The 20,898-nt window shown below is 34.6% G+C and overlaps 2 protein-coding genes and 1 non-coding gene across 4 annotated transcripts; 2 read left to right on the top strand and 1 right to left on the bottom strand.

Moving 5' to 3' along the window:
- Positions 1-995: 995 nt before the first annotated feature.
- LOC135592644 (U5 spliceosomal RNA) lies at positions 996-1,115 on the bottom strand. The gene has a single exon (XR_010479171.1). It is a non-coding gene; the product is annotated as a U5 spliceosomal RNA (small nuclear RNA).
- A 2,769-nt stretch (positions 1,116-3,884) lies between these two features.
- LOC135584060 (PRA1 family protein A1-like) lies at positions 3,885-9,083 on the top strand. 2 transcript variants are annotated; one of them, XM_065165727.1, is made up of 8 exons: positions 3,885-4,281; positions 4,581-4,621; positions 4,741-4,819; positions 6,902-6,988; positions 7,079-7,167; positions 7,262-7,333; positions 7,427-7,554; positions 8,465-8,794. In XM_065165727.1, exons 1-7 carry the CDS (start codon positions 4,124-4,126, stop codon positions 7,528-7,530), a joined length of 630 nt encoding a protein of 209 aa, XP_065021799.1. In that variant the 5' UTR covers positions 3,885-4,123; the 3' UTR covers positions 7,531-7,554; positions 8,465-8,794. The 2 variants fall into 2 exon arrangements, with proteins under 2 accessions (XP_065021799.1, XP_065021795.1); XM_065165723.1 differs by lacking the exon at positions 8,465-8,794 and adding an exon at positions 8,872-9,083 and having other exon boundaries at positions 3,886-4,281.
- A 1,406-nt stretch (positions 9,084-10,489) lies between these two features.
- LOC103983285 (CASP-like protein 5B3) lies at positions 10,490-14,978 on the top strand. The gene is made up of 3 exons (XM_009400518.3): positions 10,490-10,939; positions 12,779-12,911; positions 14,668-14,978. The coding sequence occupies exons 1-3, from the start codon at positions 10,809-10,811 to the stop codon at positions 14,866-14,868; spliced, it is 465 nt and encodes a 154-aa protein (XP_009398793.1). The 5' UTR covers positions 10,490-10,808; the 3' UTR covers positions 14,869-14,978.
- Positions 14,979-20,898: the final 5,920 nt, after the last annotated feature.

A 20,898-nucleotide genomic window follows, 5' to 3' on the forward strand; every position in this document is an offset into this window, starting at 1 on the left:
TTAAACCTTTTCAAAATTATAATAACATATTTCTAACCATTATTATATTATTTTTATTTTTTTCTTATTTTTTGGATCATTAATTGGTAAAATAGAAAATTCTTACAATGAATCTATGATGTAACTCAAGTTTGAATATCTTTGAGTATCCCCAAATCTACATAGATTTCTCGAAAACTATAATATCATATTCTAACATGTTTTATATTATTTTTTATATTTTTATATTATTTTAGAGTCAATAAATGGTCAAATAATTTTTTTTTCAAAAGTACATGACTCTTTTTCTTGTTATTCAATTTTTTTATAGCTATTATGTCATTTCTTTTGGATTGTTGGAAATCTTATCGCATCTCCACCAAATATCGATCCATCTATCGTAGTTGGATATATAGGGAATCTTCAGTTGAATCCGTCAATTAAGTCTTGAATTCAGGCATAGTAGAACAGTGGTATGGTCTGTTGAATTCCACAATTAGAAAGCAAAGTACCACCTCGATAGGTGGTTCAATAAGTCAAGTGTTCTTGGAATATCGACACCATATTGGGTGAGGGAACCTCGATGGGTATCCACGCCGGAGATGATTGAGCTAGTGATAGTGGCTTATTAGATCCTAAGTTTCCATACATATAATATTTCTAAAGGTATTAAATGCATAATTAAAAATCAATTATTTTAAATCATATAACATGATATATAATAGTGTTTTATGTATATCAATTATTGGATCCTCTTCTACCTCTAGTTTAATTGATTCAATCATTTGATCAGTTTTCCCATGAGCTGGCAGGTTGTCCTATTTGGGGTTATTAAAACTTTGAGAAAATTTTCCATGTAAAAGAATTTTCATATTATTTTATAGATTGTTTTAAAAATTTTAAAAATAAAACTTTTGATAGACATAAATTTAAAACTTCTGTAACCCTCACTTCATGGGTGATTGTACTCTTCCACGTAAGGGAGAAACAAATATTGGCTGTTGAGTTGTTAGGGCCCCCTTTAACGGGAGAAGAGCCCTCAAAAAATTGGCGTATGCTGCTTTTTATGTGGCGAGCACACGGTATTCTTTAGTAAAAGGCGAAAGAATAGTTCGCTTTGTGCTCACCACGCAGCTGCGTGACTTCTCTCAAGCGAGGCCAACCTCTTCATATACCATATTGGCTCCATCTACGGGGGGTACTCAAGCCATGTGGGACTAAAGTACTTCTTCCCTCTTCTTCCAACTCACACTCATCCGTGCACCAAATCAGCATCTCCTTCCCACTCATTTGCAAACCCAAACTCCCGAAATTTTTTTACATATTATATTATGAGTAAATTCTAAAAAATCTTAATTTAAAAAAAAATCTATTGTAGCATCTTTTCTTTCATAAAAGATGATTTTATATATGTGTCTTCATCCTCATTCACCCTTGGTCACTTTCGACTATACCTTTAACAACCTTCACGTGTGGGTCCCTCACTTTCTGCTCCTCATCTCTATCACCATTGTTATTGTCCTAGGCCAAAGGGATTATAGTTGAAGAAGATAATGATGATAGAGAAAGAGAGAAGAAGAAGCTAGGATGACGGTGCAAAGTGAAAGCGACTATACATAGAGGGTGAGAGGGTCGCGTGAGGAGGTGACCAGGGACCCACGTATGGTGGCAGCCAATGGCATACATGTAGAGGCATAGGCGACTAGGTGCGAAGGTAGTTCTTGACGGTCTTCCTTCTCCCTATTTGATTGTTGCGGACATAATAACCAGAAAAGGAAGCTTGAATGCCCTCTTTATCAATGACACCATCACATCGGGACTAGATTGGAGCATGTTACCAAACAGAGGAGAGGAGGCAAGGGTAATGGTGTGGGACGGAGGTGGTGGTTGACGCAACATGAGGGTTAGTGGGGCAAAGGTAGAAGCTAACATAGTTAGAGGGGATGAGGGTTGTGAGCGAATGATAAGGATAAAATATACGGAAGCAACCAAGAGTGGAGGCCAAGGGTAAGACTAATAGTTAGTATGACAAAGATAAAAGCAAAATCATCTTTTATATGAAAAAAATAGATGTTGTACCAAAACTTTTGAAAATAGGAGTGCCTTGTAATATTTTTTTTAAAATTAAAGGTTTTTTTTCAAGAATTTAAGTTAAAAGTACTATAAAAAAATAAAGATGATTACTATAATTTTTTTGGACTATCGAAAATACCAGACTCCAACGAGAAGAGATTTTATTCTTTACCTTTATGACTTTTTTAATGTATCTCTCTAAATTTTGGCATTTCGTCCTCTCTATAATTTAGTTTATTATATTCATCATTTTTAAACTTGGATACTTGGCATATATGCTATTGCAAAATTATCTTCTTTAGTTGACTGCTGAAATAGAAATATTTAAAATCAGATTGACATCAAATTTCCTTCAATTAGTCATGATAGTGAAAACTATTAAGCGCATATTATAGCATTTTTAAAATATTTATAGTTTCACTTAAATTAAATATTATTAATTATAATTAATAGTTATGCATGTATGTCACAAGCCATAGAATCGAGGTTATTCAACAAGATATACTAAAAATTTTGTTTACAATTTATTTTTCTGCTTAAGTTAGGGTGTAAATAGGAGCATTCCATATATATGATACCACTTGAGAATCATAAGTAGGAAACTTTTTATAATTGAGTCTTTGATAAGGCGCTTAGCCAACACCTTTGAGAGTAAGTGGTGTCGATATACAAGTTCATTATAAATTACTAATTATTAATTAGTTTTGGGGAGACTCGTTAAATTAGTAGACACTATAGTTACTACTCGGATGGTTTACTTAAATGGTGTGAGAAGCTCGATTGATGTGTTGGGGCGATCGGGTGCTTAAGGTTGTATCGAGTCACATTGATATGAGTGTGATGCTTGATCGACTTATTGGACTAATATGGAACTCAATCAAATATGATGTGACACTAAATCATCTACATGTTACACCTCCTTAACAAGCTAATATCTTCAATAATTATATTAAGATTTTAAACACTCCTCTAATAAATTGATCGCTATATATATATATATAGAGAGAGAGAGGATGAGCAAATTCTTGAAAAAACATTTATCTTTAAGAAATTCTTATAAAGCATCTCAACTTTCAAAAATTTTCATAAAGTATTTTTTATAAACAATAATTTTATCTGGCCACCATTGAATCTATCGTCTCATCCTTGTCGTCCTTATTATTATTATTATCATTTATAATCCTTGCAAAGGGAAGAAGGGGTGCAAGGGCCATTGTCCTTGCTTTTGTCGTATTCACTTGTGGCCCTCATGTGAGGAAGGAGGGGGAACAAAGATGGGTTGCGGAGGCAATGATGACCCTCGTGCGATGGCCGCAAGCGAGGACGACAAAGGTCGTTGTCGCCTTCACATCTTCTCCTTCCTCATGCGAGGGTGAGACAAGCAGAATCAAGTCTGACATGGGTCGATATGCTCTACAAAAGTGATAATAGTTCAGATGGGACAAAAGAAAGGAGAGGCAACATAAGGGTGATACAAATGGAAGTACGTCCGGTGAGGGCCAAGGGCATAATTATCTATTTCACACAGCAAAAAATGTTGTATAGGAATTTATCCAATATAAGAATTTTTAAAAAAATTCACCCGCTTAATATTTATAAGGTTACTTATATATATATATATATGTATATATATATATATGTATATATATATATATGTATATATATATATATGTATATATATATATATGTATATATATATATATATATGTATATATACATATATATATACATATGTATATATATATATATATATTATATAACGAGGGTAATCTTCGTAAATTGTCATAAATAATGTGGCCGGTGGACGAAGGCCCAAAGCCACCTGACTACCGCAAACGCAAAAGCCGACACGCCAAGCCGACTCCTTTCCATAAACCAAATTCCCCGAACATCAATTTCCTCTCCTCTCCTCTCCTCTTTCTCTCTCTCTCTCTCTCGGGGAGGAAAAATCGTTACCCAAAACCTCGGCGTCCCCGAGATCGATCCTTCTCCTTCTGCTTTTTGCCTTCCCTGGGTCGGTTTTCTAGGGTTCCGATCGAACCACAGGCGTCGTCCTGTAAGTCGTCGAACGATGGATTGGGGCAACGTCACGACGGAGGATCTGATCGACGCCCTCCGAGAGGTGGACTGGTCCTCGCCGCCCCGCCCTGTCTCCGAGTTCTTCTCCCGCTTCACCCTCCCCCGATCCTACTCGAAATGGAACAGCCGCCTTAAGTGCAACCTGTACTAGTAAGATCTCAGCCGTTTCACGGTCGATCTCCCCTTTCTTGTTGAGTTCATACGATGAATTGGATCCCTTGTGATAGAGTTTCTTTAGTTTCCATAGATGCTTATGTCTTGTACCCGATTGCAATTTGGATATACTTGAATTAGAAAAGATATAGTATGTGCTTTCTTCTCCATCCTTCATTCTGTCCTTCTGGAGGCCCTTGCATTATGTAACAAATCGTCTCATCTTTTGAATTTGAATTTTCGTGTTATTATAGAGGATGATGGTACTTGTTTCTGTTTAATTTGTTCTTTTGCAGCTACCGGACAAATTACTTCCTTTTGATCATCTTCGTCCTAGGTAAGAACTTCTGATGCAGTCAATTGTGATATATTGATGTATTATATTTGCTTTAAGTCTTTTTTATACTTTGTTTTTCTAATAATTATATTGTTCTCATTTTTTTGGCTTGACCGCAGGGTTGGGATTTCTTAGGAAACCTCTTGCAATTATTGCTGCTTTTCTGACAGGCCTAAGCATTGCTTTCCTAAATGATAGGTAAGCAGATTCCTGTTTCTAGAAAAAAATCCTGATCAGTAAATATTATTAAGGTGCTATTTGCCGAGTGAAAATTTGTTATTTCTGATTCATGTATCTGATGCTGTTGATGCTATGAATATTAGAAAACTTGTATTCCTTCCTAGTGTTTGAATTATTTTTGTTTTTGGATGATTGTTGTAGAAACAAGAGAGTTAGGGAACAGTTTGACTGTTTATAATATGGCCTACTGAAGAGCAACTAATTAGCCATTTTTATGTTATCATTGTTGGTTCATGGGACAGGTTTACAGTGTCAATGGTATATCACTTGAATTTCCTGATTCGATTGACAACGCTCAAATAAAAAAAGAAAATTTAATGAATTTGCGGAACACGTTAGATGTTCTTTTCCATGTTCATGTACAAGTAGGTAGGAAATAAAGTGCACAAAGGGGTTAGCGACAAATTATTGATGAATTTCCTATTTATTTCTGGGGAATGACATTGAATGAATTGAGTGTTGAAGTATCATGTGTTTTCTTATTGTCTTTTATGCAAAATAAATAGAAAATTTGAGTTATCAAGATATGTCATGTTGAATCTTTTGGGATTAGAGTCAAATTACCAAGGCATTCCCTATCTATTTCTCTTATTAAGATCTTAATAAGAATTTAATTTTTAATGTCCCTTTTGAAATCAAGTGCATGAAGAAATGTTGTATGGCATCAAGAACACATCCTATAGATATGCAGGGCATGGTAAGCAGCCTAGTACACCGAGCATACTAATAAGGTAAACTAAACTATTTGACTAAATCAAGTATCAAGAACAATACCACCCTTGAATCTTGCAAGTCACACCAAGCTCTGGATCTGGAAATTTTGAAAGATGACAGAATGAGTATATACCCACTAATTAAACTAGTCATTAGCATGGGTTAGGCATGAATCTTATTGAATACACATAATACTAGAATATTCAGGTTACAGTTTAACACATACTGCTAAATGTTATTTGTATCGAAGAAAGTGGACCGAAAAAAATTAATTTAAAATATTTTTATATATCACAATAACAGATTTTTCAGAATAAAGTGATCTAACTGATGAACAAAACCTTATATTACTCTATGTAATATCACATACTGTTTCTTTTAGGATTACAAATATCAAAAGATATCAGAGAGCATAGAACCAAAAGTATACTACTCATAGATACAAATTATTAAAAATAGGTCTTAGGTATTGACTATGACATAAATTAAACACAGTGGTATAGGTTAGACCAACTCATAGATAATGTTACACTTCACTCCGGTGATCTGGCTCAGATAACAGATATGCCACTTGCTCACCTCTGCAATCTGCATTATGTTGGAACTAGTACCTTAGGGTTGTAGCTAGCATGTCAACATGGCTAATGTTTAATCCCGTTGGCAGGGCAAGACCGTAACCTTAACCCCAAGAAGACATTACATCAGATAATCCTTTTTTTTATTTTAAAACATATTGGATTTATAAAATAACCCTTGAAGTTGTACATTTTCCAAATCCAGACAAAGAACCAAGGTCACACAATTTTTTCACATATGTTACTTTTTTTCCGAATCTATTATTGGATTTGACCTGAGATCAATTATTATAATCCAATTGACACTACAAATGAGTTATCGTTGTTCAAGTCACTTTTTTTTAGTTGAGGTAATTCTTCCACATTTTGCTAAAACTGTCCTACCAAGAGGGTTTTAAACTGGAATTGGTGCAATTTAATTCCAGGGTAAGAACTCTGAATTTAACCTAGTCTTACAATTTTGTGAACTAATTTAGGTGGGGAATGATCTTCTGCGTATAGTGCATGTGGCACTACTATATTTGTATAGCTAACTTAATTGTATCCAATGGGTTATTCCTTCATTCATTGGTTAAGAGTAATCCATCAATCACAATTTTGTTGAGCTTATGTTATTACTTGATATATTTAATATGAGCTGCACCAATTGATTTCACAGTAATTGCAATGCCCTTTCTCTGTTAGCTACATTCAGGATGAAGCTGACTGACCTTTGTGATACTAAATATCTGCTTATGGTCTGAATTTACAGCTTTGCAGTTTGTTTCAATGAGAAAGTGACAAGGACTGTTAGGCAGTTCTCTCCACATCTGGCTGCAAAGTTGAGGCCACCTATGACGTGAGTCTTTTCTTAAGTTTCGGAGTGATTCTTACTTTCTTTTTATTAATTAGCCAAGTCTATGTATGGCATTTGAATCTGTACATCTAGGCCTGTTCTTCGTGCACGGTCATCTGCAAAAAGGGCAATTCATATATGTGGATGTCGTCGCTGGGTGTTTGTCTTAATATTCTCAGCAGGTGTTATCCTAGATCTTTTTTCATTGATTTCATATGTTCTTTGAATACTGTTGCTTGTTTCATTGTCAACTAATGAAACAAGCTCTTGTTACAGCTAGTTGCATCCTCTGGTTGACCTCCTGCAACCTCCTCACAATTCTTTGGGCACTTGTCATTGGACTGCTTGGTATAAGAAAAAACAAATCAATTTCAGTTTTGCTTATGTTGTAATCTTGAATGTTCTGAATTTTGATAAAATCTTATGGTGTTGTACCTTCAGCAATACTGCTTCATGCAAGCTTCCGAACACCTAATTTAAAAGCACGTCTTAACACATTCCGCGAGGAGTTCCGTGCAGTATGGCGCAATTATAGTGAGCTGTAACCAGTCTTGTGGAGATTAGTTCATGTGAGTGGTTTACAAGTTTAGTGTCTTGTATTCTGTCAACAGTTAATGTTTTTTTCAAAATGGAATGAAAATTTTACATATGCAATATCAATTGAAGTTAATTTCCAAGTCAATGCATTTTTTCATTTTGGAATTTACATTTCATGAAATATTTTAGAACTGGTTGCTAGCCACGCTGTATTCCAATTTGCAAACATTTCTGCGTAATACTATAAGAAAGTTCTGGCTGGCACAAGTGTGTGTGTGCGTACGCACACACACACACAATGATGCTGGATCTTCTACTGATATGCTTAGGAAATGTGTAAAAGGGCTTCGTGTCTTAAATATGGATCTACAATGGGACATCCAACGATGATGCTAAGTACTCTATCTTCATATCTTAGAAAATGTGTAATAGGACTTCATGTATTTAGTTAAATATGAATATAAAGTTGTTGATTACAAAAATTCAAAAGTTCATGAAGATTTTTTTTGCAATTTACAATTTGGTAATCAGGACTGAATTATTTGTCAATGTCCATCGCAATCTCTTTGAAGCTTTTTTTAAGCTGGTATTCTATAATTATTTTGGAAATACTTTTTCTCAAGAATGCCAACTTCATTGATTATAAAAATTCAAAAGTTCATGAAGATTTTCTTTGCACTTTGCAATTTGGTAATCAGAACTGAATCATTTGTCAATGTCCATTGCAATCTCTTTGAAGCTTTTTTAAAGCTGGTATTCTATTAATTATTTTGGAAATTCTTTTTCTCTAGAAAGCCAACTAGGAGAATAAAGAAATTTGGTTGGTATAAAGCTTTGATTTGGTCAGAGAAAAACAGAAAAATCTGAAATTTTTGGTAAGAAACAGTACCGTGATTGGTGTATTTTCTTTCCAAAATGATCTTAACAAAATACACATGACAGGAAAATTGCATTTTGGATTTGGGATGGGATTGATGTCTGTTCATGCTGGATCTACATGAAGATCAACCATGCCATATCTGAATTGAGTTTGCCTTGTATTGGTTATGAAGTGAGAAGACCATAATTTAGAGATTAAGTCATAATTTTAATTCATCCCAGGCATATGTTTGGTGAATTAACATTATAACACAAATTTTGAGGCCTTGTATCCCTTTTTATCTACTCGTATCCTTCTGATATGCTTCATGCTTTCATTATGTATAATTTTACCTGGAATGAGAAAGAACAGAGTTAATATAATGGTGGCCATGTGGCTGCAGCTATTCCTGAGCTAGTTTTGTACTGATGATGATTTTTAAGCTATTTTCTTGTGTATATCAAGATGAATATTATTTTAATTGTTGCAGGGTTTGGCAATCAAAGTAGTGGAAGTCATCTTTCTTTGATGGATGATAGTATGCTGAAACTTGTAAGATTTTAATGCCTTCGTTTCTCTCGAATCTTTTCAGATCCCACTAATGAAAGAATTCTAGATATGTAAACAGTAATCTATCTTCATTATAATGTACCTCATTGTTCGAATTTGTATTATTTTAATGAAGTCTCTTTCAAACGCTGAGATGATATCAAGCCATCAGTTGATCCTTCCTTGTCATTCATTTAGTTGTGGCATTCTTGACGAATGCATCGGCTGTCACTAATTGCTGCTTTACCTGGGAAGAACATGTCTTGCATGAATAGCAAGCAGGATTTTATCTCTGGCTTTCTGAAATCAATAGTATTGAGCTATAATAATTTCAATCTTGATTTCAGGTCTTGGATTCAGTCAATGAGTAGCTCATTAGATTTGTAGGTCTTTCTTAGCTGGGTACTTGTTAACATCCAGCAGACTGTCCAATTGCTCGGCTCCAACCCTTCTAATATGATGTAATTATGTCACTGTAACTCTTCAATTGTCTTCTAATATTTAATGTCTCTTAAAAAAAATGATTCTCTTCCAAGATTTAATCATGCAGTGGAAGTTAGCCGCTGATAATTACATCTAGAAGATTTAAATATTTGAAATAATATATATTTTCTACTAATATTTATAGGGTTTAACACACGATTTGTATACTTTAGAAGAATAGATATGTAAAAAAAAATCCTTTTTAATTATCCTACAACACAAGTGGACTCTCTCTCTCTCTCTCTCTCTCTCTCTCTCTCTCTCTCTCTCTATGTGTGCCAACTTTAGAAGAATGTGTGTATGTGTATATATATAAACATTTGATTGGCCCAGTGCCAGCCTACAAATCTACTTGGTGCACCTCGGCTCCATCGAACAAGGAGGCAACTAAAGAAAAATCCATTAAAATGGAAAGAATGTTCGTTAGAATATTCCAATGCTGCGATTCTTCAAACTCTTGTTCTTCCCGTCGAATTTATTGGCCATTTGATCTCTCGTTGTCCGTTCCAAGGAAAAGGAGTTTATGTTATGTTTATTATTTCAAAGTCTAAAACTAATCTATTTGCCAATAATATTTTAGATATAATATATATATATATATATATATATATTAATTGGAGTTCAAAGAGAGATTGGATTTTACATGAATGTATATGCTAAACTTAATTCACAGCGACTTTGTTACGTTTTGATCAGATACTTTTCGCCATATCAAATTCAGGATCAAAATTGAACATATCAAAATAAATATAAAATCATTGATATCATAAGGTAATATAATTTCTTTTGAATAATTGATATCGAATTAAAGATCCAAATTAAATATACCAATTGTTTTTGAAGATATCAGTTAGTTTAATTTATAAAATATTGACAATTTATTATAAGGTCCTGAGCTTAAATTTAACTTTTATCACTTATGTTATATATATATATATATAATTTTAAATTAAAAATATATTAGATCATATATAATTTGGTTTAAATAAAGATGATGTACATTTTCCACCACATTAAAAAGGAAACCTCGCCAAACACACGTCATTATCCAAGCAAAGGCTGGACATGGGAGCCGTGACGCGCACGCACACACCAAAAAAACACTTCTGTTGCTTAATGGTTGTCCGGTAAACCAATCAAGCGTAGAATAATAGAAAGAGGCCTCTCAACCAAATGCCCCTCCTCCTTTCGGCGTGGGAATTGAATTCTCCCTCTCCTCCATCGCTCCTCGTTTTGGGAGATCCTTATCCAATAATTTCACCCCTTCGATCTAGAAATTGCCAGTTCGGGTCTTGAATTCGCTGCTATTGGCCGAGAAAGGCGGGAATTCTGTTGGGAGATCCAGCACCAGGAAGCCATTCTGGATCGGACTGGCTAGGGTTCTGTGAGGCGGAGATGAAGGTGGTCTTTGGGAGCCCGGGGACGTGGAGCGGGCTGCTGCTGAGGACTGGGCAGTGGGTTTTCGCCGGGGCTTCCATCGGGGTGATGCTCTCCGCCTTCGGCTTCTCCAATTACACCGCTTTCTGGTACTGATTGCTGAGCTCTTTCTTATTTCGAGCTAAGGAAGTGTCATTTGTTGTTCCCTTTGTTCTCAATTTGAGTGATCTGAGTCGGTTTTCCTTAATTCTGTCGTTGTCGGGCTCTTTGATTTGGTATATGCGTAACTGCTTTAGATAACATTTTGTGTTTATGATCTTATGTTGGCACTACTGCTTTATTTAGTTCTTAGCACACATGCGCAGCGCAGATATTGAGATAAATTCTAAGAGGCGATGACTGGAAATTTTAGATATGATTGGCCTGTAAGAATTGTTCTGAAAGAAAACAGAACATTTGATGTTTTCAGAAAGATGGTGTTCCTCATCTGTGTGGTAGAATTTGTTTGATTCCAATTTGAATCGTTATCACTAAGGTCTCTGAATTAGTTGGGATGTGCTGCCTGTTGATATTCTAGGAGATGATGATTGGCTTTTACTGTATCTAGGTACATTGATCGATGTTTGGAAGTTGTTGCTCAAAAATTGAAATAGATAACTGGGAGCAACTCAGATGACTTTGATTTATATTAATATGACACTTTTATGAAAACCCTTGATCGCTAATGTGATTATTTTCATTGGGTGCTACTTTCCAACGAAAGGTCCACAACAGAGATCATGGGAGTGAGTCTTGGGAGATTATTACAAGCAAAATAATTACAGAATTTATGGAAGTGTTGCTTCTCATTTATCGCTTGGTAGTTATCATCGACTCTTTTCATTTCTGGTACTTCCCATCTGTCATCTCAAGAGTATTTATGAGAATGTTGTTCTCATTTATTGCTTGGTAATTAGCATTGACCCTTATCATTGCTGGTACTTCAACATTATCGTTCTGATTCGTCATGGTTGGACTAACAAGAGCAGAGCACTTCAAAGAGGTAAGTGGATATCCATGTTCAAGCACATAAATCGAAGTCTGCAAGGTTCATGTGAAACCTACTATCAAATTGTCTAATTTGATGATTCTGTGGTAGTTAATTAGTTGATGCTCCATCTCTTTTATTGGTATACTTGGTTGTAACATTCAATAATTTGATGCCCAAGATGGTAACATAATCAGCATTTTCTTTTCTCAGACATCTTGAGTTCCACAGGCATGTTAACGACCATCAATCAATGTAGCTGCTTGAACACCATGAAATGATATGCAGTATACATAGATATTCAGATTAGAAATCATTTAAAGACACCTGCTTGTCATTCTCTGTTTTCAATTTATTCTTGATGTCGGTCTTTAGGTTTTATCACGTGTTTTGTTGAAGGATTTGTCATTCACCAATGAACCTCTGTCGGTGGTTCCCTATTTTTTCCAATTTATATATTCTACTTTGATTCCAGAACCTGTTGATATAATACGAATCACTACACTATTGTCAAATCATGCCTAAGCCGTTTATAGATACATCATCATTGATAGTACGAGTAAAAGAACATTTTAGAGCATAAAATAGATGGCCGTCTTTTACATCCAGATCTTCTTACTAGTTGACATTTTCTTTGGTTGATGAGATTATTCAGAACCTCAAACTCTTGAATTGACACTATGTGGATTCAAGAGTAAATGGTACTGACATTTCACACTATGATAAGCATTTTCTTTATTTCTGTTTTATTAACATAGCTAAATTTATCAGCATGGGATTAAAAGTAATAAAGTTCAATAGCTCTATGTCACTATGTTGAACGATATTTTAAGATGTGACAAATGCATTTCAAATATAATATTTTGAGAATATTCTTTTGAACTCTTGTTTGAAACATCAGATACTGTCGAAGTTGTTTTCTTCATATATATACATCTTGACGATGCTATTTTTCATTCAGCTACTTGATTGCTTCTATGGGACTACAAGCTCTATGGAGTTTGGGTCTTGCATGCCTAGATATCTATGCTCTAAAGGTGAAAAGAGATTTGCACAACCCTTTGCTAGTAAGTTTGTTCGTGGTGGGTGATTGGGTAAGTATGTTCTTATTTTTAACTTGATTATCAGTAACTGTGTGCATTTAGGTGGCTTTCTTGGAAGTCTATCTATCATAATGTGTTATCATGATTAAAGTTATACATAAATATTCATTGATGGACTTGTTTGTCATCTCATTTTCTGTTTACATATATCTATACATACAGATATACATATACATGTACTACATGTATGTGTGTGTATGTGTTTTGTACTACATGTATGTGTATGTGTTTGAGCTAGAAACCTATCAGATGGATTGAGGCCTTAACCTTGTCAACTCAAATGAATCAGTCATCCTGGTAGGATTTAAGCTCAAGTATCTTACCTTACATATATCCATATGTGTTTGTGTTTAGTGGACCTGTTATCATACATTAGTCAAATGGACCTTTAATCTATATCATGAGACAATTTCCAAAGCTAAAATCAGTATATCTTTAATCTTCTACTACAACACTTCTTATGATCATGGTAACAAAAAATCAATATGACTTGTCTCACTGCTTTTATAATTCTGCTCCTGAAAATGCTTCATACTTGTATCCTCATAAGGCCAGTTTGCTACCCAACAACATTGATTTTCCAATATTGAAATGGCTGCTTTCATGTATTTGATAGAAGTATTTTGGACTTCAAAGTAGTCTCCTGGATAACTACTTAAAGGTTTGTCATGTTACATTTATGCTTGTTTGAACCATTGTCCAAAGACTTTTTGTTTGTAACATTTGTGAGAGAGGTCCAGTAGTGGCTTTGTTTGAAATTCTGCTCAGTGCCATAATGTCATAGTTTTTTCTTGCAATGTTGAAAGTTTAGAGTACTCAGTGACTTTGATTTTGGCATCTTTCATGAAGTGCTCCTACATTCAGATGATGAGTATGCTACTCAAGATTGAAAATCTTGTGAGCAATTGATGTAGTGCTGCCTGATAGCTTCTGTTAATACTGTAGCATTACAATGGACCAGTTGACCCAATCTGAATAAAGTGACATTTTTGGTGTGTCTGTGGTATAGAAGCATGAACCTTGCATAGAGCTTGAAAATAATGACATATCACAAAGTTTAACTCAAAAATCTGTTTATGGTGGAAACAAATTAAGTGAGCTGATTAAGTTGGAGAACTAATAAATGAATACTAGTACAACAAAACCATTTGCAATTAGAAACATAGATATATTTTTTAGCAAGAAGTAATGCTACGTAAGTTTGGAATAACTCACACATGAAAGCATGAGGCATTTGTTGGAAATTAAATTCAACTCTATATTTAGGTAAGAAGTTTATTAAACATGGATAGTTACCGTGAACCTTATAACACAGCTTTCAAAGTTTCCAATAAATCATTGCATGTGGTGACTACAACTGTAGATATGACATTGAGTTTTCTAGATTTTCATATTATTATTTTTCCAAAAGTTTAATTTAGGAATGATGTTGGAAACTAAATCAATATATATATATATATATATATAGATATAGATAAGAAATCAGTTTTGAGTCCTAATAGAATAAGGAGTCCTATTAACTTAGGTTAGAGCATAGTATTTATGTATAGATCTTATAACATGAGAGATCAAGACAGAGAGATTATGACTTTTAAGGCTTGTGAAATTAAGAAATATTGATGAATAAAAAAAAAAGAATGTATGCCTTCTCCACAATTATCGAATGCTACCATCCTATTGAGAAATTTTCAGCAGCATTCCCTTTAGCTTATGTGGCACTCAAACTAACATTTGTAAGCTAATACAGGTAACGGCAGCTCTGTCACTTGCGGCGGCATGCTCGTCGGCAGGTGTGACGGTTTTGTTCGTGAGGGACACAGATTTCTGCAAAGCATATCCTCAGTTCTCATGTGGCAGATACCAAATTTCCACTACCATGGCATTCATCACATGGCTGTTAGTTGCAACATCTTCCCTAGTCATGTTTTGGATCTTGACATCTGCTTAAGTTTACATGTACATTGTATTTTTTTTCTTTTTTTCTTGTAGCATCAGTCTCTGTAAAGAAACAAAAAAAAAATATTGTAATTTGAATATCGCCTTTGCACGTAGCATGAATTTTGGATACAATTAGTGAAGAATGTTTTGACATAATAATGGTATCTTTCAAATCGGTATGTGGTTGCTCATCTTGGCTCGAACATAATATTTTTGAACCTTCAATTAAACATTTGGTTGCCATGGTCTTAGCGTTAAATCAGCTTGCAATTACTTAGAAATATCATGATCCTGCAATTTGCTGTTGTTCTTCCCCTGGATTATGGTTTTACAGCTGTGTTTTGATACATCAAGTTATTCTTGAATTAGTAAGGTTAGAGTTTAAAAGTAGTAGGTTAAGAGATTAATGATACATGACACACTTCACTGGAAAAAAGTGCTATTTTTTTATTTGAAGTATAAAATATTTTGGTACTAAGAATCATTGCAGATTATTGATTCCTGATCACACAATCCTGTTCCATAACATGAGCATACTTAAGCCACGTTAAGTAAATAGAAGTTTCAAGTAAATGTTATAGGGTTAAAGTCTATTTTAGCTCCTATGATTTTAGCTATGGGCTTTTTAAGTCATTACGATTTACTCGTGTTTAAAATAATCCATGCTAAGTTTCTTTCGTCAAGTCTAAATTAACAGACGTTAGAGTCTATTTATTTGGCATGCTGATTCACAATAAATCATTAATATAATAATATTTATAATTTAATTTTTTTTAAAAAAAATTGAGATCATCATGAATGGCAAGAGGAGGTGTCATCGTGGAAGCAACCACTAGTAGCAGCACCAAGCCGCTACTGCCTAGTAGGGTGTCGTATGCACGCATCCTCTTTCATGTTGACAACGAGCTCAAGAGCTTGGTCCTACCTCAGGTGGATGTGTGTTAACCAATCCGATGTTAGGCACGCAGTGATCTCTTGGTCCCTCTTTCTCCTCTTGGGCATCTTTGTCCCTATCGCCTCCCACTTCGTCCTCTCCTGCACCCTCACTCGTGCGCTTATGACGTGATGGTCCAACTCTCCCTCACTTCCGCCTTTGGCCTCTCCTACTTCTGCCTCTCCACCTTCATCCATCGCTATGGCCTTTGTCGCTTCCTCTTCCTCGACAAGCTGGTTGAGGAGAGCGAACAAGTGCGAGCGGGCTATATAGACCAGCTCAACTGCTCCTTTCGTCTACTCTCTGTCTTCGTGATGTCATGTTTCACGGGGGAGGTGGCTTACAAGGTATAGTGGTACTCGTCGAGATCGGAGCGGGTGTCGTTCACGATGATAGCACCGTGGTGGGCGACGTGGTGGCATACGCCGTGGAGTTGACGAGTTAGATTTACTAGATGACACTCGCCAACTCCAGGGTGCATGCCACCACAGCGTTGCCCGCCACCGCAAACGACACTCACTTTGATCTCGACGAGTTTCACCATATCTTGTAAGTCATCTCCCATGTGAAGAGACAAAGGTAGGAGAGGTCAGAGGTGGAGGTAAAGGAGAGCTAGACCACCATATTGTATGCGCGACTAGTGGGGGCGTAGGAGAGGATGAAGTGGGAGGTGGTGAGGATGAAGACGCCAAGGAGGAGGAAGAGGGACCAAGAGACCACTATATACCTAGTGTCAGACTAGTCAACGAACATCTACCTAAAGCAGGACTGGAAACTCTTGAGCTCGTCGTCATCGTGAGAGAGGTTGTTTGCGTATAACACCCTGCTATGAGTGTTTCTACTGGTCGTCGCTTCCACGACGACGCCATTTCCCGCTATTGATGGTGATCTCAGTTTTTTTTTTAAATTTAAATTATTATCATTATATCAATAATTTATTATGAGTCAGTATGCCATGGAAGTAATATTTGTTGGCTTAGACTTGATTGGAGGGGCTTATATGTTACGTTTTTAAAATTATAATGATTATTTTAGACACAAGTAAACCATAAGAACTTAAGATATCTATGTCGAAAATCACATGAGCTAAAATGAACCTAATCCAATGTTATATAATTAAAAACATGAACTGCATCATTGTTTGAGCCCAAACTATTAATAAAATCAATCACAAACTTAAGAAATATAATGAATATAAGATTTTCCTGATGCAACCACCCTTATTTATATCCATGAAGAAGAATTCGAATTAAATATAAGAAAGACCGATCTTTCTTGAGTTAACATAAACTCCAAATCCAAAAGCTCAACCCAAATCATAGCCGAAGGCTCCATCTACAGGTATCCCAAAAGCTTCTGTGGGGCTCATCAAGACGTTGACTTAATTTTCGATCATATCACAAGACGAAGGTGATGTTCAAAATTAAGATCGAAAAAGAGAATATAAAAAAAATTAATGATATAATTAAATAAACTCGAGAAATAGAAGACTTTATTCATAAAATAAAATATCAATAAAATAAATCTAGTTATAGTCGCTTTACCACAATTTTGAGGGGGCCCCTACTGTTTATCAAATTAAACGTATCGAAGAAGAAATCCTTCATGTAAAACCTTCTCCTTGATTTAGATTGAGAAAATAGTACGGATATTATGAAATCATGAGTGACGACTTGACTCTATTATCAATCCTATTTTTGATAAATGATAATTAATTTTTTTTGTTATTTTACTATTCATAAAGACTATACTTCTATTTATATAGACCCGAGAGACTGATTTAACGGTTTATTGATTTTAAATCGAATCAAAATTGGAATAGATAGATTAAACTCGTTTGAGTATGAGCCTCGAATCAAATGATGCTCAAGTATATATTATCAATTGAATGAAAAATAAAAATAAAAGATTATCCATAAGACAACGAATATTTGTTTGACTTTTCGATCGAAACTATGATCGTGATGATAATTTTATCAATTTTTATATCATTAAGACTCCTTACATATATCGAAACATATCAACTTTTCAAAGTAGTAGTATGAACAAAATTTAAAAATAAAATTATATATATTTTTTGATATTTTAAATTATTTTTAATAAAAAATAAGAAGTAAAGAAAGACTCGTCAATTTCAAAATCCAAATCGAAACCAACCGTGTGATTCGATTTTGATTTCTAAAAGCTAAGAACCAAAGCCGTCCATTCTAGAATCGACGTCTAAAGAGGACAGCTTACAACTCATCCTAATTCCATGTTATTTAAACTAAGATGATTAGCATTCAAGACACCTTTAATCTCCGACCCCGCACCGGCGGGCCCATAAAAGCTGGAACGTGAAGCGGCGGCGCTGACCACGACCACATGCCGTCCTCCACCAGCCAATGGCCGCCGACCTCCAGCTACAAAGAAGATGGCGCGACGCCTGTGCCACCACCACTCTCCCCTATTCAATTCCTTCCATCTGCATCCATCCTCTTGGTTGTCCCCTGTAACATTGGATTCTCGGGCGGGCGGCTGATTTGTTCCAGGCTGTGAATCGGTGGCGACGCCAACTTTACGTTAATCTACCCCACACAACAATTCTTCTTCTTCTTCTTCCTTCTTCCAAGCTGGATGTTGACATCCCTTCGTAAAATGGAGACTCCGCCAGCCTTCGCCGCTAAGATAACGAGAACATAATTTGATGACGTCCATCACTAACGATCCACTGTACGAGCAATAAATCGACGGCCGTTATCTCATCAACCGTCGATATTTCGAACTTGACGGTAGGAATAAAGGGGTCCACCTTCCTGCAATCCCTACGCGTAGTAGTACGAAATATCGCCGCCGCCTCGCTCGCTCGCGGACGCGTCGGGTTCGAAAGCGCCGTTGTCGTTGTTCTCCTCGCCACCTAAATTTACATTACTGCCCATGAGAAGGAGGGACTTGCAGTTGTATTATTGCATATTTGCCCCTGAAAGGGATGGAATTGCAACTTAATCCCAATATAATTTTCCTTCTGCCTAAGGATTAATGAGATAAGAGATTAATATTTTAAATATAAAAAATTAAATTCTCAGTCACTAGCACTTAACTGTTAGATCAATATGTTAGATATTTCTAATATAATAATTTATGTTGTTGGGTGAGTTATTTATTTTTATTTTTTACAAATAAAGATCTCACCAAAAAATAATTTGTTCATAAAATTTGGATATAATTAATAGTTGATGTAGAAAATCTTGGAATCTTATTATTATTTTTTTACATTAAGATAGTGCCTTACTTTTCTAGCATCAACAACTACTCTTATAATAATAATAATCCATCATGAATAGCACAAAATTCTACTACTGTGAATGGAGAATTAACATCGTGAATGAATAATAGCTCAACGTGCTTCAAAATTAAAAGAAGTATTTATCAGATTACAAGTTTAAATTAGTATCATTTTAAAAATTTAAAAGTTATATTAAGTTGCTTTTAGACTTAATTCTACTAATCTAAAGATTGATCAAACAACAATGAACCTCTAATTTTTTAACGAGTTGTTTCAAGATTTGGTGTTGCATTTGATAGATCTTTATATCCACCAATGGGAAATTCTATGCCCTTTCAAATAAAAAGGATTGGTTTATTTTTTTTGGCCAAATGTAATATATCATATTATGAATGTCCTCAATCAAAATCAATCTCTCTCTCTCTCTCTCTCTCTCTCTCTCTCTCTCTCTCTCTCTATATATATATATATATATATATATATATATATATATATATATATAAAATAAAACTTTACCTCGTAATACAATCACAACGGAATAACTTGAGATTTTTTATATAATTGTTTAGTATTCCTGAAGTACTTAATGATTAAAAAAAATCCAACGTTTATAAAAGATTGTTGGAGATATAATTTTTGAAAATATTCTCTCTAAATGATGCTTTAGAGAGAAAATTGTATTGTAGGAGATATAAGAGCCTCAAAAGATTTCATTAAAGATTCCAAATATGATATTTAGTAATTGAATCATATTTGTTGGGAAAGAAAAAATTAAACTTAATTATGTTAATACGAAGGTTAATGAAAGTACAATAGGCGTCCAAGACATTTTTCTCGAGTAATTATTAAAATATCATCAATAAATAAGAGTTTAAATTTATTTTAATTTAAAAATATTAAATTTTTATCAGACATTCCCAAAAGGATTAATATATGGACGAGAATCAAAAGATTTGAAGTCACTTAATTGAAGACTTATTGGGTGGGCTACCATCAAAATATAAGTCATTATTCAACAAAAGAACAATCGTAATGAATTCGGCAAAATTCAAATTTGAGAAGAATTCGAAAACCCTTACCATTGGATTCGCAAAAGATATGAAGTATCTTTTGCTAACTTATTATAATGGTGGTATTATAATTAATATTTTTATTAAAAGAGAAAATATATTGTTCTAGCTGATAAGAGCCTCGAACAAAAACTCAATTTTATTTATTGCAATATGTCAAAAATTTGCAGCATAGTTGGTTTTCGTTATGGCTTATCGTAAGCTTGGTGTTGAAAGCTGATTAAGTCTAGCGATGTATGCTATAAGAACTCCACAAAAGACATGCTTGATAAAGGCTCATTTGATGCATAAACGAGTGTCTTGTACCAAAAATGATGTATGATTCAGTGGGTTCAAAGAGTTTTTCTTAGATTAACATATATGAGGTTATTTATTAAGAGCTTATAGATACGATTAAAGAACACATGTGAAATGTGATATAATGCATATTTCAAATGTGAATTAGTGTCTAATAAATTTTGTTCAAATCACATTTAGTTTAGATGGTGTATTTCAAATGCTTAAATGTTGATGTTATCTTATTATCACAGACAAAGTTTTAAATAAGATATTTGATGTAGTACTTATGTATGTCCGTGTTTTGTTCATGCTTTGCACAGCAGAACGATCGAAGGCTTAACAACCTCATTTTAGTTGTGTTTGGTGGCCTTCTTAGGCTTGTAAATAAACAACGTATCATGTAAACACTTGTGAGAGATATTCGATCTGTAGTGGACCATGTTGACCATTTATTGTGCAATTGTTCAGAGCTTGTAAAGTCTATTTGTAATT

Source organism: Musa acuminata, chromosome BXJ1-1 (genome assembly GCF_036884655.1).
Source record: "Musa acuminata AAA Group cultivar baxijiao chromosome BXJ1-1, Cavendish_Baxijiao_AAA, whole genome shotgun sequence".
Lineage (NCBI taxonomy): Eukaryota > Viridiplantae > Streptophyta > Magnoliopsida > Zingiberales > Musaceae > Musa > Musa acuminata.

Excerpts from the sequence above, each read along its gene's own strand:
- LOC135584060 (XM_065165727.1), top strand. The coding sequence starts at position 4,124 with ATGGATTGGGGCAACGTCACGACGGAGGATCTGATCGACGCCCTCCGA. Across the intron at positions 6,989-7,078 it reads AAGTTGAGGCCACCTATGAC|GCCTGTTCTTCGTGCACGGT; the intron begins GTGAGTCTTTTC and ends CTGTACATCTAG. Across the intron at positions 7,334-7,426 it reads ACTTGTCATTGGACTGCTTG|CAATACTGCTTCATGCAAGC; the intron begins GTATAAGAAAAA and ends TTGTACCTTCAG.
- LOC103983285 (XM_009400518.3), top strand. The coding sequence starts at position 10,809 with ATGAAGGTGGTCTTTGGGAGCCCGGGGACGTGGAGCGGGCTGCTGCTG. Across the intron at positions 10,940-12,778 it reads TCCAATTACACCGCTTTCTG|CTACTTGATTGCTTCTATGG; the intron begins GTACTGATTGCT and ends TTTTTCATTCAG. Across the intron at positions 12,912-14,667 it reads TGTTCGTGGTGGGTGATTGG|GTAACGGCAGCTCTGTCACT; the intron begins GTAAGTATGTTC and ends AAGCTAATACAG.